Below are 18,117 nucleotides of genomic sequence, written 5' to 3' on the forward strand. Positions count from 1 at the left end.
CCACCCGCCCACCCGGGCTCTTACCTGATCTTTATTTCCTGATTTTTCAACTTCAGCTGCCGTGCGAGGCACAGCTGCAGTTAAAAAAACAAGAAAAGAGGGCTGTTTCAAATGCTGCTTCTCGGCAAGCAGGTGTGTGACTCACAGCGGGCAGGGAAGCTCGTAAATCCCAAACCAGTAGTTAAACCTGTCATATCCCATCCCTGCCCAGGTCCTTAGGAAGGACTCGATAGGTAGACAAAAATGCCAACTGTAGTCTGTCTGTCTGTGACAAACCATAATTAACAATTATTGATAAGAAAGACAAAAAAGTCTGGATAATAAATGTGCCAATACCAGAGGCAGAATAGGGGGGAAAACTGGAGTAAATCACAAAATACAAAGACCTGCGAAAAGAAAAATGACTGTGGAAAAGAAAGCAAAGTTAGTACTAATAGTAATAGGTGCCTTGGGTGCCATCCCAAAGCAACTGGAAACCACTTGAACACTATCCGCATTAACAAAACCACCATCAGTCAATTGCAGAAGGCAGCTATACTTTGAACAGCTTACAACCTGCAACAATACCTTTAACACCATCAAACAACATCTTCCTATCACAGGTTCTTGGGAAGGACTCAATAAATGCTAAAAAAGCCAAATCCAGTCTAAGTATCTGACTGATTGCATGGTTAACCATAATATTTATGTGGATGACTGAAACTGTATGGAAAAACACTATCTGAACAGAATAGATTCTCATCCCTGTCAGTAAATATAAAACCAAGATATTTCAGTAGAGTTTGGACTTGACAAATGTGCCACCCTCACCATCAACAACCCCCCAAAAAAGCATTTATGAATACTGAATACAAACTTCAACTCTATGCAATTGAAACAAGCTATTAGTTGAATTGTATAAAGGGATGATATCGGGAGCAAGATGAAAACTTAATAAATTATCATCCACTCATCTGAAACACTAGCAACAGTGTAAATCATGTCTATTATTAAGAATATATAATCACAGTATTTAATTATTGTTACTTAATAAAAACAATAGGGTTTTTTAAAACTTTCATTCCAATTAAGGAAGAAAGTACATGCTTTTATAATATAGTTCTTCCTTAGATTACATATAATAGTTACTTATTTAATTACATCTTTATCTCTGCAAGAAAAAAATGTTATTAGATCTATGAAAATAGGATGGTTTTTTATACAGATGGTTATCCAACTGAGAGGCATAAAATATACATCCAAGTCTTTGCTCAATCAAACTGGAGGTCTGTAATTATTCTTTTTAAATAAAGTCTTTCCAGTGTCCTTCAACAAGGCTTGTATAATTAATTTTGAAAGTTGGGAAAGAACTTGATGGTTGCATAAGCTAGTATCCAATCAACCTGTTAAATATTAATGCAAAAATATTGAAAATAACTGTGCCATGTAGGTTACTGATACTATATTCAATTATCCATCCTGCACAATCTGGCTTATCGGATGCTTGGAGGCCATTTATAAACTAGATTACTAATTGGTATTCTAGATACACATTCAGAAAACTTAAAAGGAGTGATAGTCTCTTTGATTGCAGACAAGGCCTTTGATATGGTTCAGTGGAGTTTTAAAGAAAAGAATAAATATGGAATTCCTACTTGTCAATTGGATAAATGTATGTTACTCTATTGCTAGAGATAATTACAAATTGACTTATTTCTTCATCTGTTAATGTATTATATGAACTTATTTTAAAAGTCCTTCATCACTTTTTACTTTGGAACAATTGGCCAGTCTTATTAACCAATTACAGTACATTTTAATAGCATACAGAAAAAATAAGGTTCAAAACAGTTGTAAAATATTGAGAACTGTGAAGAATTAAGAAATGTTTGACACTGGAGCAGTCTTCCCCTAATGTTGAAATTAAAAAATATTTCTGAATAATCAGTGAGAGCTAACTATACTAAAATACTATATTCCATTGCAGCAACTGTCTTCCACTAAGCCTAAATTTAAAAAACAAACTTCCAAATAATGTGAAATGTGAAACAATGTTAACTAGCACAAAGCATTATTTTGTTCTGTTCCCAGCTCAAATCTTTCAGAAGCTCCTTCCAAGGCATTGTGCTGAGATGTTTAGTCCCCTTGCTCAGTGTATGAAGCTGGAAACACTGTTCAGACCTTCTCCACTCTTTCTCTTATGTGGGTTCTTTCCTCATTTAGAAAGAAGACTTGCCTGCTATTTAAACTAGTTTTGTGTTCTGTTGGTTAAAAAACACTCCTTTAGTTGGTACACAACGACAGAGAAATTAGAATGTATAAAGGCACTTCCAATGTATATTGGAGATGTGAACAAGGAATATGCTTGGTGATAGGTAAAATAAACCTTAAAAAATGGATTCAAATGCATATATTGAAACAAGATTTTGAAGAATAAGATGTTCTGTGTACCTCTGCATATAGACATGCTGGTCACATGACCACCAAAGTGTCTTCGGACAATGCTGGCTCCCTCGGCTAAGAAACTAAGATACGTATCGCTGCTTAGAGTCGAAAACAGCTGGGCAGGGAAAAACATTGCCTTTATCTTTATTCAATTGAAGCCAAAACTTTTCCTTTTATAATTGATGGATGGATGGATGGATTTATTTATTTATTTATTTGGTGTATGGCAAAAATGTTAAATAGCACATTTTTTTAGCAATTGAAACAGTTTGAAAAGAGTCATGGAATAATATTTCAATACATCATTACCACAGCAAGAATAGATCTTGATGTTAATGGATAAACTAACTTCTTTGATTAGAAAAAAGACAATATCTACATTCATTGATGACCGGAAACCCCTTATGGATTTTTTGCTTAAAATTTAAAAAATGAATTTGTAATTTATGGCTTTGATAATTAAACAAGATAGATATGGAAAGAAGAGGTATAACTTTAGAGAGAAGGGTTAAGATATAATTGTTCTTGCTGTGAAGTGTATCAGAAGCCACTGTTTATGTCTTTATATTTTTCTTTCTTGATTGCTCCTTCTAAAATTTTCTTATTGCATTTTTTGTTTTTTTCTGTAGTGCCTTTTTCTTTTAAATCTTTTCTGCTCTAATTTAGTTTGTTGTATTCTTATTATTAAAGCTTTACAACAATAGTTTACAATTTTATTTCCATTTATATATAAAAAGAAAAGCATTCCCTTGGAATATACTTGTAATACAAACGTCTACAGCAATGTGAAAAATATGAACTAAGTAATCATTCAGAAGTGTAGTCAAATATAAAAAGTGTTGAAGTGGTTAGAAGCATTAACTTCAAAATTCTGCTCTTAAGCTTCCAGTGAAAAGAGGTACTTACATTATAGTGAATATGGAGAACATGTTTGGTTTTTATTGCTTGACCTGTGGTGACACTTCAACACCCATTTACTTCAAAGCAACTCTGAGCCCTTTTTAGTACATGTGAATGCAAGGGAAAAGAAGGGCTTACATTCCGAAAGATTTAATTGATTATAGAGCATATACATTAGAGCGTCTCTTTCTCTGTTTAATTTTCTGTTGTAAGAAAAGTGCTATTCAAATAAGTCATAGGAAAGACACACTAAGTATGAAATGGCTATCAAGAACCCTTTCAGCTGAAGAAGAAAGAAACCAATTTTTAACAAAGCAAATTCAGTTTGTAATCTAGAGGTGGAGAAATACCATAGGTATGTTTTATATAGGGGAAGCAGCATTCTTACTTATAGGAAGATCACAAATTGGCTTTTTTAGTTCACAAAATAATCTTGAATAGCAAGAGGTGGGAAATAAACTTACTTTGATCCTACAAAAATCTGCCAGTTGATGTAGATAGCACTTGGTAAAACAGGCAGCAGTTTGTTTCACTGAAATTCATCTTTATTCTTATATCCCAAGTATAATCATCTCTAGTGGTTAATGTCAGCAGAATATTACATGATCCTAAGAATTACCATTTCACAGAAAAATTGGAAAATATAAATTAAAACTTCACTCAGGAGTGGAGACAGGGTAGATAGCAAATCAACTCTCTGCTGAAAGTAGGAAACCCAGAAAATATTTTTTTAAATTACCTCTTCTTTGTAATGTATCACGGTATAGAATGCTATCATTAGAAATAGTGTGTCACCTTAATAAACATTTTTCTTTGTCTAAAAGAGAGTTAACAAAGGTTAACTAGGTACCTGACATATCTAATTGATGCCATAATAGTAAATCACAAGGATTGGACATAGCTTAGAAAAAGTAAGATAAATTTTTCTTTTGAAATGTCACCATAAAAATAATGTGTTAGTTTTAGGGAAAGCTTTCTCATTATTTTAATCTTTAAGACAAGTTATAAATCCCATAACAATAATATAAATTACTGTTGTCAGTAAGACAATCATAGGTAAGACTTAAGATGTGTAAAATACTAATTTTTTAAAAAAATAAAAAACTATTAAATGACCTGTGAACAAAATATACTTGATTTGGAACCTAAGGCACACACATCACATACTTTTTTTTTTTTAAATCACTTTTCACTTAAAGAAAAATCTTCCTTGAGACTGTGATCCAATTTCCTGCTGATTTCTAGTCACTACAGTTATTTTCTTCTAGAGGCACTAAAGGGAAATCATAGCAGCCAAGAAAAATATTTTTGTTATAAGAAGTTTTGCATGAAGTTAAGCAAATCTAGTTATGGGCAGAGCTCTCTAACCAAGGCTTGTTTTATTGAGATGTTACAAGTTCTTATGGTTCTATATTGTATAAATACTGCAACTTCGTGTACAGAACTGTTCATCTGGCTCTGATGTGAATGGAAAAAATAGCTCTGACAGGCCTGGTGCATACATGTAAGAGTAACGAGGAAGAGTTTTTTCAAGCAGAGATGCCCAGGTGGACTATTATGTATCCCACAGTTTAGAGAGATCTGCATCAGCAATGAAAAGTTACTATTGTTCTAGAGGAGCAGTTTATCCCTGTTGCAATTAAAACTGTTTGTAACTAAAGCCCAAACACAATTACTACACAGGGCTCATATATGACTACATAACAGTATGAACAGTGGCCCAGAGTACCTGTGGGGGAGATGGGCAGCATAAAAATTTAATAAATAAACAAATAATAAAATGATCATCTTCCTGGGAAACAAGGATACAAAAGACACAAAATTTGGATGGTTTCTCCAATGATGACATTTTCACCTTAGAGTTAATCAAATCGGATCAATATAATACTAAGATATAGATGATAGAAGGTCAGGGATTGCTACTTTCACTCACAATATAATTCCAAATAACAAAGTTTGAGTGACTAAACCAGCCTCATGTTTATATCATATCATAGTTCCCAAATTTAGGAGAGTTTTTATCATTAGCTTGATTTAATGTGTTCCCCATAGCTGTCCTGGAAGGGGAATTTCGGAAACCCCATAGAGAACCTGACATTGCCCCTATGATATAGGTATAAAAACCACAGCTCATGTTCTTCTCTATTGTCAGTTCTAAAGGATCATTTACTGGCAGTTGATAACCCCTCTTTTATTTAAATTAGCATGGCACTTCGATATCTTTTATCTGCACTATCTGTTAAATATCAAAGTATATATATTTCTCTAAAAGTAACACATTTTTACTACATTATGTCTAAGCTTTGCCCACAAATGGTTGCTAATAGTTCTTGTTAGGGGATAGTTTTGTGTTGTCACTTTTTTTTTAAAAAAAGTGTTTTTTTATAACAAATAAAATAACAAATAAAACCTTTTTTCAATTTTACAATGTGCCGGTTTGGTACATATATCATGTGCACAGTATCTATAATCCTTTCCTCTTAACTTTACATTCATATCATATTCTAATCAACGTTCCATATCATATTATATCATTATTATACTATCATTAAAGTTTTAATTTCAGTTCCAGGCTATCTTTAAAAATAAATCTCAATTCTTACTAAATTATATTCATAGTATAACTAATTTAGAAATATTCAATTATAATATATAATTACTATTACAATATACTTCAGTTTCTTACTCTACTATCTAGCCATTGATAAAATAAATCCAAATCTTATAATACTCTTTTTCTTCTTACTCTTTAATTGCTACCGGTAATTAGTCTACTCATTTCTGCACATTCCCTTATTTTCTTAATCACTTCCTCCTCCATCAGAATTTTCTCACTTTTGCGTTGTCATTTTACTGATTGTATTTTTAACAATCAATGACCAAAAAAAATACTACCTATCTATTTGTCTACGTATCTGGAGAACATGGAGGAAGCAATATTTTATGTTAAGGTATTGCAACATTCAATACATGTCTGCTTCACCTGATTGTATCAAGCCATGTTCAGTTTTTGTTTTTATTGTTTATGGTTTTTGTGCAGGTTATTTTATTCTTTTATAAATGTGTTGATTTTATTTTATTCTTTATGTAAGCTGCCGAGAGTTTCTGGATTGCAGTGGTGCAGAAAATAAATAACTAAATATGTCAATCAGTTTTCCTAACTTGAGTATCTGAGGCAGCGTGGTCCATTGCTGAAAATTCCACATGTTAAATCAATACATCTGAGAGTGCTTGATTGCCAAAGGCTGGTGCAAATATTTCAGATACTTTGGTGTATGTCTGTATATCTTTATCTTTCTTTTCCTTTTCCTTCAGAATTGTCTTCAATGTCTTTTGGGGAGCTGTTACAAATGAGAAACCAAGTTGGGATGAAGGCTTATCAGCAAATGACATCTAAGAAAAGGCTACCAGATGTCACAAAAACAAAGAAGAGGCCGTGTTTGAGCAAAAACAGGTAAACACAATTTCTGCTGCGTATCTCTACATAATACTGTAAATAATGAGAGTGATAGTGGTTGTGATGATGATAATAATAATAATAATAATAATAATAATAATAATAATAATAACAGGACTTGAGAATCGAACTGCAGAGACTCTGGCATAAACCAGTGCAGGTAGTTCCAGTGGTACTTGGCACACTGGGTGCTGTGCCTAAAGACCTAGGCAAGCACTTAAAAACAATTGGTGCTGACAAAATCACCATTGGTCAGCTACAGAAGGCCACCTTACTGGGATCTGCTTGCATAATCCGCCGATACATCGTGCAGTCCTAAACACTTGGGAAGTTTTCGACTAGTGATTTGTGATACGAAACCCAGCATGGTTATCTCGTTTGCTGTGTATACTGTCATAATAATAATCATCATCTTTTTTTTGGTAACCTCATTTTTCTGGTTCCGCTTTGTAGTACCATTTCATTACAGTGCGGTTCTCTGACATAGTGTATTTCTGCCACTTCTGAAGTTGTTCAGCTTCCAGTAGCCCTGCAGGCTCATGCCCTGGTTGCTCAGCTATGGGACCCGTGGCCTGTAGCCCACTTGTCGGCGGATGCCCAGGTTCCCCAGCACCCGACGCAGTCCTTGTTCACCCAGGTGACGACCAAGCCGATATAGGCTTCGTTTGGTTGTGTTTCACCATGATTCATTGCATGGGTTGTTGGGTGCACTCAATCCTGCTCCTCGGCCGAGACCTCTCTGGCATGGTTGGACCTGCTGGTATTTTGCACTACTGCCAGCACAGCTCTCAGCTTCATTGGAGCAGTTAAGTCTCCCGCCACGTCAAGGGGGCACCCCATGGGGGGTGCTGCGCCAGCTGGGAAAAGTAGATAAGGAAAAGACCTGGTTATGGCTGACCAACGGAACACTGAAGAAAGAGACAGCCCAAGAACAAGCTATCAGAACGAATGCAATCAAAGCCAGAATTGAAAAATTTGCTGATGACCCCAAATGCAGACTCTGCAAAGAAGCAGATGAAACCATCGATCACATACTGAGCTGTTGCAAGACAGTCACTCAGACTGACTACAAACAACGTAACAACACAGTCGCTCAGATGGTCCATTGGAACTTGTGTCACAACTACCATCTGCCTGTAGCAAAGAACTGGTGGGATTATAAGCCTGAAAAAGTGGTCAAAAATGAGCATGCAAAACTACTGTGGGACTTCCGAATACAGATTGACAAAGTTTTGGAACATAATACCCTGGATATCACAATTGTGGAGAAGAAAAAAGTGTGGATCGTCGACATTGCCATACCTGGTGACAACAGAATTGACGAGAAACAACTTGAAAAAATCACCAGATATCAGGACTTGAAAATTGAACTGCAGAGACTCTGGCATAAACCAGTGCAGGTGGTTCCAGTGGTACTCGGCACACTGGGTGCTGTGCCTAAAGACCTAGGCAAGCACTTAGAAACAATTGGCGCTGACAAAATCACCATTGGTCAGCTGCAGAAGGCCACCTTACTGGGATCTGCTCGCATAATTCTCCGATACATCACGCAGTCCTAAACGCTTAGGAAGTGTTCAACTAGTGATTTGTAATATGAAACCCAGCATACTTATCTCATTTGCTGTGTATGCTGTTGTTTTTGTGTATAAAATAATAATGAAATATCACAAAATATCGTGACCTGGCCATTGAAACTATACGGTTAGGGATGAAACATGTAACAGTGATACTCATTGTCATTGGGGTACTTGGTACCATGTCCAAGAATTTTACAAAACACATCAAGAAATTTCGGCTTCCTGCAATAACATCAGCGGAATTACAAAAAACTGCGTTACTCGGAACATTGTATATTTTGAGAAGATATTTGGTTGATACCTAGAACTCTGGCAGTAACCCGTATCAACCATTAGCACTAGTCACTGGTGGGGGGGGGGGGGGGGGGGGGGGGGGGGGGGGGGGGGGGGGGGGGGGGGGGGGGGGGGGGGGGGGGGGGGGGGGGGGGGGGTTGGTTTTTTTTTGATTTGTGATACATTTTCAAATGTTCAGTTGACTTGAGTTTCATATTTAATGAATAAAAGAGATAATAATACGGTCACAGAGCATCAATAGACAAAATTATCATCTTTAATAAGATAATTTAATAACATTATTAATAATAAGTAAACATCTTTAATGCTTAACTATAAATGTTGAACATACTTGATATTGCATTGTATGTCATGTTTCCACTTAGTGCAGAGCTTAGGAATTGTAAATTTACCTGTCAGGAACTTTTCATGTATAATGCATTCATGTATTATGTACAAGGATAGTAGTTAGCTTTCTCAGCTGGGTGGAACCTGTAAAGATCTAAAAGTTTAAGTATCCATCTGGCAGTCTGCTTTTTCTGACTTGATCTAACAATTTTTCCTCTTATTTATGAACAGCTCTGACTGGCTGGTTGGCTTCTGTTGTATCACAGCTCCATATGCTTTGGTGGGTTTTGTAAATGTTGATCTGAAGAGTAATTTAGATATTAAAGCAGACAAGAATGGAAATAGAACACTTGGTGTCTCTTTGAACATACATAAATCTTTCCAAGGTGATGGGATCTGATACTTCATCAGTTCTGTCTCATCCATTCCAAATTTCAAACTGAAACCTCTGGGTTTTTTTTCCAGTGAAGGCAGGGCATCCTCTAGTGAGCTTCTCTTCACTTACTCCAGAGCAGGATGTCAAACTTGTGGTGTCACGGCGGCATCACGCAATGTATCGCGACTTTCCCCCCCTTTGCTAAACTAGGCGTGGGTGTGGCCAGTGCGTGATGCTTCCGGCCTGCAAGCCACAATGACAGCCCTGCTCCAGAGGCAGGGCTTAGATTAGAACTAACATTGCTTTCAGTGAGAGAAAATAGCTGTGTGAAAGCCCATTTATTCTGCCAGGAACTCCCTAAGTCTAGGTGGATCTCCCAATTTTTTTTCTTACAAACATAGGCTAGGGAAAATAGACCTAGCAGGGTCATGGACAGCTGTCCATTAATATGTCCTCTCTTATGGTTGGTAATGAGCCAACTGACTAACCTTGAATGACACATTAATATGTCCTTTTGTCTCATTACGATGCTCTCCCCAGGAGACTAGATTGTCAGATAAGTGGCTAATAAGCTACATGATATTTGCAACAGAGGTCAATGTTGAGGCCACCATCACAGGGGGAATAATCAAACCACCAAGGAAGCAAGGAATGGCACCTACTCCTAGGGTGAGGTGTATATATTACGTATGGTTCAATTACTTTCCTTCAGCACCTGTCAAATAGGGAAGAGAGGGATTTGTCCCTAGATGAGAATAAAATTGAAAACCAAACCTGAAATCTTTCGGGCTTTTCCACAAAGCAGAATTCCCTTGCTGCTTAGGAAAGTCTGCAAGACTCCAGGGCTGAAGGAACTAGAATGCCTGAGCCTAACAAATTCCTTGTTGAACGCAGTATTAGCAGTGGTTTCCTAGTACAGGTAGTCCCCAATTTAAATCACAATTGGGACCAGAATTTCCATTGCTAAGGAAGGCAGTTGCTAAGTGAGCCACATTCGAATTTTTTTGGCACTGTTGTTAAGCAAATAGCTGCACGTAAGTGAACCGTGCTGTCGCTAAGCAAATCCAACTTCTCCCATCGACTTCGCTTAACGGAAGATGACTGAGAAGGTTGCAGATGGTGATCACATGACCCCAGAACACTGCAACTGTCGTTAATATACACTGGTTGCCCAACACCTGAATTCTGATCATATGACCATGGGGATGCTACACCAGTTATAAGTGCAAGGACTGGGTCATAACTTTTTTTTTCAGTGCTGTTGTAACTTTGAACCATCACTAAACAAATGATTGTAAGTCAAGGATTACCTGTAGCTATTTACTGTCTTATGCCTTCCACTCCCTGATACCTTTAACAAAATCCTCAGAGCAGAGTACAAGTTTCTCGGGGCAATGAGAAAATGAAAATTCTTCCATCTCCTTTCTCAGTACCTTTTCATAGGTAGCCATAGACCTAATTAAGATATCTTAGTGGATACTTACATGACAACTCTGGTTTTGGGAGCAATAGTAAATGGAGACAGGGAAGATATCCTAGACAGTCCTGGAGACAGAGATTCTGCAATAAAATGCACGCAGGGTTTCAGCTAAGGCCACAAGGGCTTTCCTTGCCATGTTCATCTTCACTAAGCTTCAATCCTATGGAGCAAACAGTTATTCCAATTCTAGAAGATAGGGAGCCCGTGTAAGGCATGAACAAGTTAGCCAACTCTCTGCCTTAATGGCAGATGCTGGGAAAAACAGCATGCAGTTCTCAGCCAAAGGCACTACAGCTAACATAACAGTTTAAGACAGCTGTAGTTGATGAACTGGAAAGTACTCTAAATTAAAATCAGTCTTCATATCAGGTCCATTCAAAAGTGGCAAACTATTCAGACAGGCCCTAGATAATGTCCTAATTGAGACTAAGGATTAAAAGAAAACTATTCTTCTAACAAATATAAAAATATGAAGCCTAAAACAGCAGGAATCAGATGTATACCAAACATTTCTATCTATTTCTTAAAAAAAAAAATTGAGCCACAAGGAATACAGCTCATCTTGATGGAATCCCAAACAATTTCAACAGTCTTAATCCCAATGCTGGGAGGTGGGGCGGGGGGGGGGGGGAAACGACCTTTTCTCACTGCAAGATGGGACGTGCAAACAACTCCGAATGCAATTCACCCATCAGTAGACCCATATCGTATGAAGTGCATGGAACTTAAAGAGGGCTACACCATAGAATTCATCAGCCTTAGATTACTTCACCCAATCTTCCAAGTCCAAAGGAACAAAATGCCATCTAACTTTAAATGTCTAATTGTCCACAAGAGGAACACATAATAGCACAAGATTTTAGACATGAAGTAAACCAAATAGTACGAGTGCCAGATGGAAACCCTGAGATAAACAGTGAAGTGTTTCCAAAAAAAGTTGCCCTGGACTTATGCACATACAGAATCAATTCATCCCACAGCATGTTCCTGAGATGTAACTATTAGGACACCCATTATCTTTTCAAGGCCTCTCATTCAGCCTGTTGCAGCTTCCAGAGTATTCACAAAGATTATGGTGACTGTTGTAGATCAGGTTCCTAGAAATACACATATATTCCTACCTTTATAACCTGTTGATAAAATTATCTTTGATTATTCAAAGGATGCCTAGATCCTGGTGTAGACATTTCAAGGAGCTGGACTTTTTGAACAACAGAATGTCCTTCTGTCAGCAACTCCACAACTTGTTTACTCTTATGGACAACAAGTTTAAAAGGGCTTAATCTTCCTGCAAAGGAGAGAAAACAAATCATACAGCACCCAGCTATATCAGTTCTTCAAATCAGCCAAAATCAGGTTTTTTGGGCAGTAGAGAGCTAAATGATGATCTGTATAGCCCCAGTATCAAGGACAACGATGCATGTTTGTCCCTTCCAGTAGATGTTTCTTCTCAGAATCTTAACTGTCTAAAGATCCCACAGATGTTTGCAAATACACTGATGCTGAGGAGTTTCCCTCAAGGAGATCCTAGTCAGGGGAAGTTAATGCATTTCTGCCATCCTTTTGTTCCCATTCCACCAAAAGCACAGCCTCCTTGTTGTCTTTGATGCTAATACTCTCTTAAGAGCTATGCCTTTCTTCATGAATACTGAAGCTGAATTCATATTCCTAAGACAGATATCCTTCAGCAGGAAGATGCTGAAAAAATGGTTTTTAAGAAGAAATGGTCTAAATGGCCCATCTAAACCTATAGTCCCATGTGTATGGATAACTTTAGTATGTCCTATTATAGGATACCTTGGTATAAAAGGAATGTACTGGTAGTCCTTGACTTACAACAGTTCATTTAGTGACTGTTCAAAGTGACTTATGACCATTTTTCACAGTTACAGCCTTTCCTGCATCCCCATGGTCATGTGATCAAAATTTGGATGCATGGCAACTGGTTCATCTTTATGACAGTTGCAGTGTCCTGGGGTGATCATCCTTTGTGATCTTCTGACAACCAAAGTCAATGGGGAAGCCAGATTCACTTAACAGCCCTGTTACTAACTTATCAACTGCAGTGATTCACTTAACAACTGTGGCAAGAACTGTTGTAAAATGGGGCAAAATTTATTTAACAGATGCCTCACTTAACAGCAGAAATTTTGGGCTTGGTTGTAGTCATAAGTCAAAGATTACCTGCATTAGACTTACCATAAAGATTTATTTTCTACAGTAGAGGCAGAGGATCCTGGCCACCCATTATTATTTCCAAAAAGGAAGAAAGATACCTATGGCAAATCATATATTTGCCATATATATATATACGCCATATACAGATCATTCCTTTATTTATACATTTAGATATCTTTGTCATAGTTTTCTTTACGACTTGAGCTATATCTCCCTAGTGAAACAACCCTGAATCTACACCCTGCTTCTGGAGCGAATGGGAGAGAGATACCCACTAGAACAAGGGTTTTTCAAAACATGTGATTAAAAATAATAATCTCAGAACGCTTAATCAAGAGGCAAGGCATGAGTGATAGAAAATTGGCAACACAATGAAAAGTAAAGTGTTTATTATAAAAGGCAAAATTAATATTTGCTTTTACAAAAAAAAAAAGTAAACCCTTCAATTTCACAAAGATTGCTTTATTAATTCCTATGTGGCTCAGTTGGGTTTAATTTTAAGTTGGTGTACACAGGATCTCATCGTTCCTATCACCCATCTCTTCCTACTTGTGACTGTATGACTAACTTTGTTGCTTGTATCCTTACGATTTATTTATTGATTGTTTCCTAGTATAATTTGATTGCTTATTTGTACCCTATGACAATCATTAAGTGTTATACCTTATGATTCTTGACGAATGTATCTTTTCTTTTTATGTATGCTAAGAGCATATGCACCAAAGACAAATTCCTTGTGTGTCCAATCACACTTGGCCAATAAAGAATTCTATTCTATTCTATTCTATTCTATTCTATTCTATTCTATTCTATTCTATTCTATTCTATTCTATTCTATTCTATCTCACCTTGATGATTAAGCTGGCTTCTTGCAGACAAACACACGCATACACACAAATATAGGGTGTCCTTGGTGCTGTCTGAGCTTGCTTGTTTTTTTGTAGATGTTTCATTACTCTAACTTGGTAACATCATCAGTGCCTTCAAAAAAAACAAGCAAGCTCAGAGACCCCCAAGGACCCCTGATTTTAACTCCAGGTTACAAATATTCTCCTTTATTGATACACAAATATGGCTTGCAAAATGGGAAGCAAAGAAGGAGAGACTCACCAAAATTGCTCTTGGGTCAAGTGAGAAACTCCTAGATTTCTAGCTCCGTTTTCAGCTGTCTCTTAGAAAACATGGGCTGATGAGGAAATCGTTTGTTGGAGTTTGGAGGCAGAGAAGAAGTTCAGTTGTACGCTTGTGCAGGTGGGAAGAGAGAAAAATGGAATGAAAGAAAGACAGCCGGAACCTGCTTCACAGACCACTTACAAATTGTGGGGGTGACAAATATTGATGACATGCAGCTAAAAGAGCAGATGTTTGGGTGTGTCAAGCATCACTGAATTTTGGGAGTTCTTTTCCTGCTTAAGTCCTTCCAGGAACCCACCCAAGGCCTTATAGAACTCTTGGATTGTGTCGAACCCAGTTTAAAAGAAACCCCCCCCAGAGGATGCCTATATTCTCTGCTGTTAAGAATGGATTTCACACACAGTCTAATGTGATACTATCCTTTATGACCTAATGCTCTCTAAGACCTCCTCAATGAATATTTTCCTGGGACTGTGCAAGCTCAGGAGATGTTCTGACTTCTTTAAAGATATGGAAGCAGGTGCTGCAAACATTGTATCAATGCAGAAGCTTTCCTCCTAAATATAAGTCACACTTACTTTCTTTTTAACCGTGAGCGTAGTTTATATAACGGTCAAACTGTGTCATTTCAGTGTAATGTTTTCTGCAAAAACAAAAATTAATTAAATGAATATAAGTTCTGATCTAAACATGCTTACCAGGGAGTCATGTTAAAAAAGAAATTTCTTGCTAAATATAATCCATCCTTCAATCAGAGGAGTCACTTCTGTTTGAAATATTCATCCCTTGTCAGTATTGAGTAGTATCCCCACAATGAGTTACAGATTTTGCCTTTCAATTCTAAGAAAAATGAAATCTTCTCAAGAGATAATGCAGGTAGAAAGAAAACGTAATGATAAAAGCATGTAATTAGATTCACAGTCTGAATGCTTTTTATTAGTGTTTTTGTCTGCTCAGTACTCTGATTGTATTAATTAATTTGCCACAGAGAGTAGAATTACTGAAATACAATCAGCCTATTAGAATCTAACTATGCCAATAGAATTAAAATACTTCCTTCAGTTTTCATATTTATACACTATTATTCTCATATTAACAGAACAACAAAAGAATAAGTGAATGCAGTGGTACCTAAAAAAAGGGGGGGGGGCAAGATCAAGAATTAGTCTGTAGTGTCTATAAAATGTGTCCCCATAGGAAATTAATAGAGTTGAAATGATCCTTTGCTTGAGTCCCTCAGTTTCCTTGCCTAAGGAGATATTGCCAAGGATCAGACTTATATGGTTTTCTATAAGCTTCCAGGGAAAGGCAGTATCTGACAATGAATTTTATTTGGCTAAGGTCAGCACAGGGGTTCCCTTTGCTTTCTTCTTTCTTTCATAGGGAGCACTGGAAGATGGGATTTTATGTGATAGGGTGCATTGGTCATTTGAGTTCATTTTCCCCCTCTAAGTATACTTTAAATCACAATTGCATAATCTGACGCTTCAGAGTTGCAGTTGGTCTCCTCAAAATTTAGATGGGACACCCAGAGATCTCAAAAAGTTACTGTCAAATTCCATTTTTAGTACATCTGAAAGTGAAAATAGTTTAGTACGGAGGAATCACATTAATTGTATTTAATTAAATGTAAGTGAAATGAAATCCTAATCCTATTTTGCAGTGTCCCATCCAAGGTCTAAAAAAACTGTCAGGGAAATTTATTGCATTGTTTGGGTTGTGGGTTAGTAAAAGTGTTTGCAGTTTACTATACAGTAGGCTTTGTAAGTTTGCTATATAGTACATTTATAAAACTCACAAGAATTTACTATATAGAACACATGCTTAACTTTATACGTGTAATTTATGTAGTGAAGCTAATTTTAATCAACAGTGAAAAAAATTAGGGATCCATATCCTTATTTCTCAACACAATATAGGCTTTCGTTATGAATAAAAAAAAGGAAAATTAAATTATTAAATAATTCCCTTTTGACAATGACAGAGAAATTAAAATTCAGCAGACAGACAGGTTGCATTTCCTCTATCATCTCAAAGAAGTTTTGAGATTTTCGTAGATTGTACGCATGCATTTGAATCTAATGATTAATCAGTATTAGTTAAAAGGAAGACAATTTATCAACTGAAATTCTTTTTTTTAAAAAGTTTTTATTGGTTTTTAAAAACAAACATAAACAAACAAAACATAAAAACATCAAGCCATCTTCCATATGTATACATACAGTGTGCCGGTTGGTTTACAAATTGTTTTGTGCTTCCATTTCGTAGTCTTCAATTACAATTACATTGCATATAATCTCGTATTTTCAATCAAAAATTAAATACCTTAGTATCATTATTAATCAATCATTTGACTAAACTTTTATTCATTCATGTTTTACAAGATAATCATAATTTACTTAGTTTGTTTTATAACAGTTCATATTATCATCCCAAATCTATCCTAAAATCATTTTGTAGATATAATAAGAAAGAAGTACATCTTTATATATTTATTATTTTCTAAAAGTCTACATATTTCATTACTGTATTTTATTGTCTAACCATTGATAGAATAGATCCCAAATTTTATAAAATTGTTTATCCTCTTGTTCCCTAATTTCAAATGTCAATCTACTCATTTCAGCACATTCCAATATTTTCTTAATGATTTCCTCCTGTGATGGTGTTTTCTCATTTTTCCAGTTTTTTGCAAATACAATCCTAGCCGCTGTTAATACATTTACAATTAGATATTTCAAGTCTTTACTATATATTTCAGGTAAAATTCCCAATAAAAATATCTCTGGTTTCAAGTCTATATGTTTTTTTTGTCATTTTTTCCAACCACATGTGGATTTTAGTCCAGTATTTTTAGCATCCACACAAGTCCACCACATATGGTAATATGAGCCAGGTGTCTGATGATATTTCCAACATTTTTCAGATTTATTCTTGAACATTCTTGCTATTCTTGTCAGGGGAAAATGCCACCTGTAAATCATCTTATACAAATTTTCTTTATATGCTGCTGACATTGTCATTTTATAATTTTGAGACCACAATTTTTGCCATTTCTCTAAATCAATCCCATATCCAAAATTCTTCCCCCAAGCAATCATAGTTTCTTTAACTTGTTCTTCTTCTAATTTAATTTCTAATAAATATCCATACAATTTTTTAATCACCTTTTCATCAGTACCTGTCAAAATCTTATCTAAATCAGTCACTTTATCATAGAAACCTTCCATTTTAGAATCTTTATCATACCTTGAATGTATTTGCGCATATGAAAACCAATTCATCTTTATACCTTGTTCCTCTAGTTTTTGTATAGATTTGAGTTCACCCTTTTCATTCAATATTTCACCATATCTAACTGTTTGTTCCTTTTTGTATATTATAGGATAAGAAAATGCTTCAATAGTCGATAGCCAGACTGAAATTTTCAAATAACATTGTCTTTTAATCTTCTCTCAGTTTAATCAACAATGAAAAAAATTAGGGATCCATATTCTTATTTCTCAACACAATATAGGCTTTCGTTATGAATAAAAAAAGGAAAATTAAATTATTAAATAATTCCCTTTTGACAATGACAGAGAAATTAAAATTCAGCAGACAGGTTGCATTTCCTCTATCATCTCAAAGAAGTTTTGAGATTTTCGTAGATTGTACGCATGCATTTGAATCTAATGATTAATCAGTATTAGTTAAAAGGAAGACAATTTATCAACTGAAATTCTGTAGACTGATGCTATATAGCAAGAGGTTTAGAAAACTGATATGCACTAATTGAATATGCAGCTACTCTAAGAGACTTATTGACAGTTGTTATTATAACAGATGATATCTTCTGAAGCTAGTGAGCCTCTTGATGTTGACTGTACTGTAAGATATTAAAGTCAGACTTACATTAATGGTGTTTTCTCTTTAATCCCCCTTCTTAGAGTTTTAAGGGGCTGGGCATATTCTTCCCTTAAAGCTGGAT

General features: G+C 35.9%; 1 protein-coding gene across 2 annotated transcripts in view; it reads left to right on the top strand.

Moving 5' to 3' along the window:
* RRP36 (ribosomal RNA processing 36) overlaps positions 1-18,117 on the top strand; it is a 47,329-nt gene that overhangs the window by 25,957 nt on the left and 3,255 nt on the right. For both annotated transcript variants that reach the window (XM_026683989.2, XM_087962414.1), the window contains exon 3: positions 6,640-6,778. In XM_026683989.2, coding sequence (XP_026539774.1) covers positions 6,640-6,778 — 139 coding nt within the window. The remainder of the gene's footprint in view (positions 1-6,639; positions 6,779-18,117) is intronic.

Source organism: Notechis scutatus, chromosome 1, assembly GCF_049901735.1.
Source record: "Notechis scutatus isolate UNSWTSFEM ecotype Mainland chromosome 1, rNotScu1.2, whole genome shotgun sequence".
Taxonomy (NCBI): Eukaryota; Metazoa; Chordata; class Lepidosauria; order Squamata; family Elapidae; genus Notechis; species Notechis scutatus.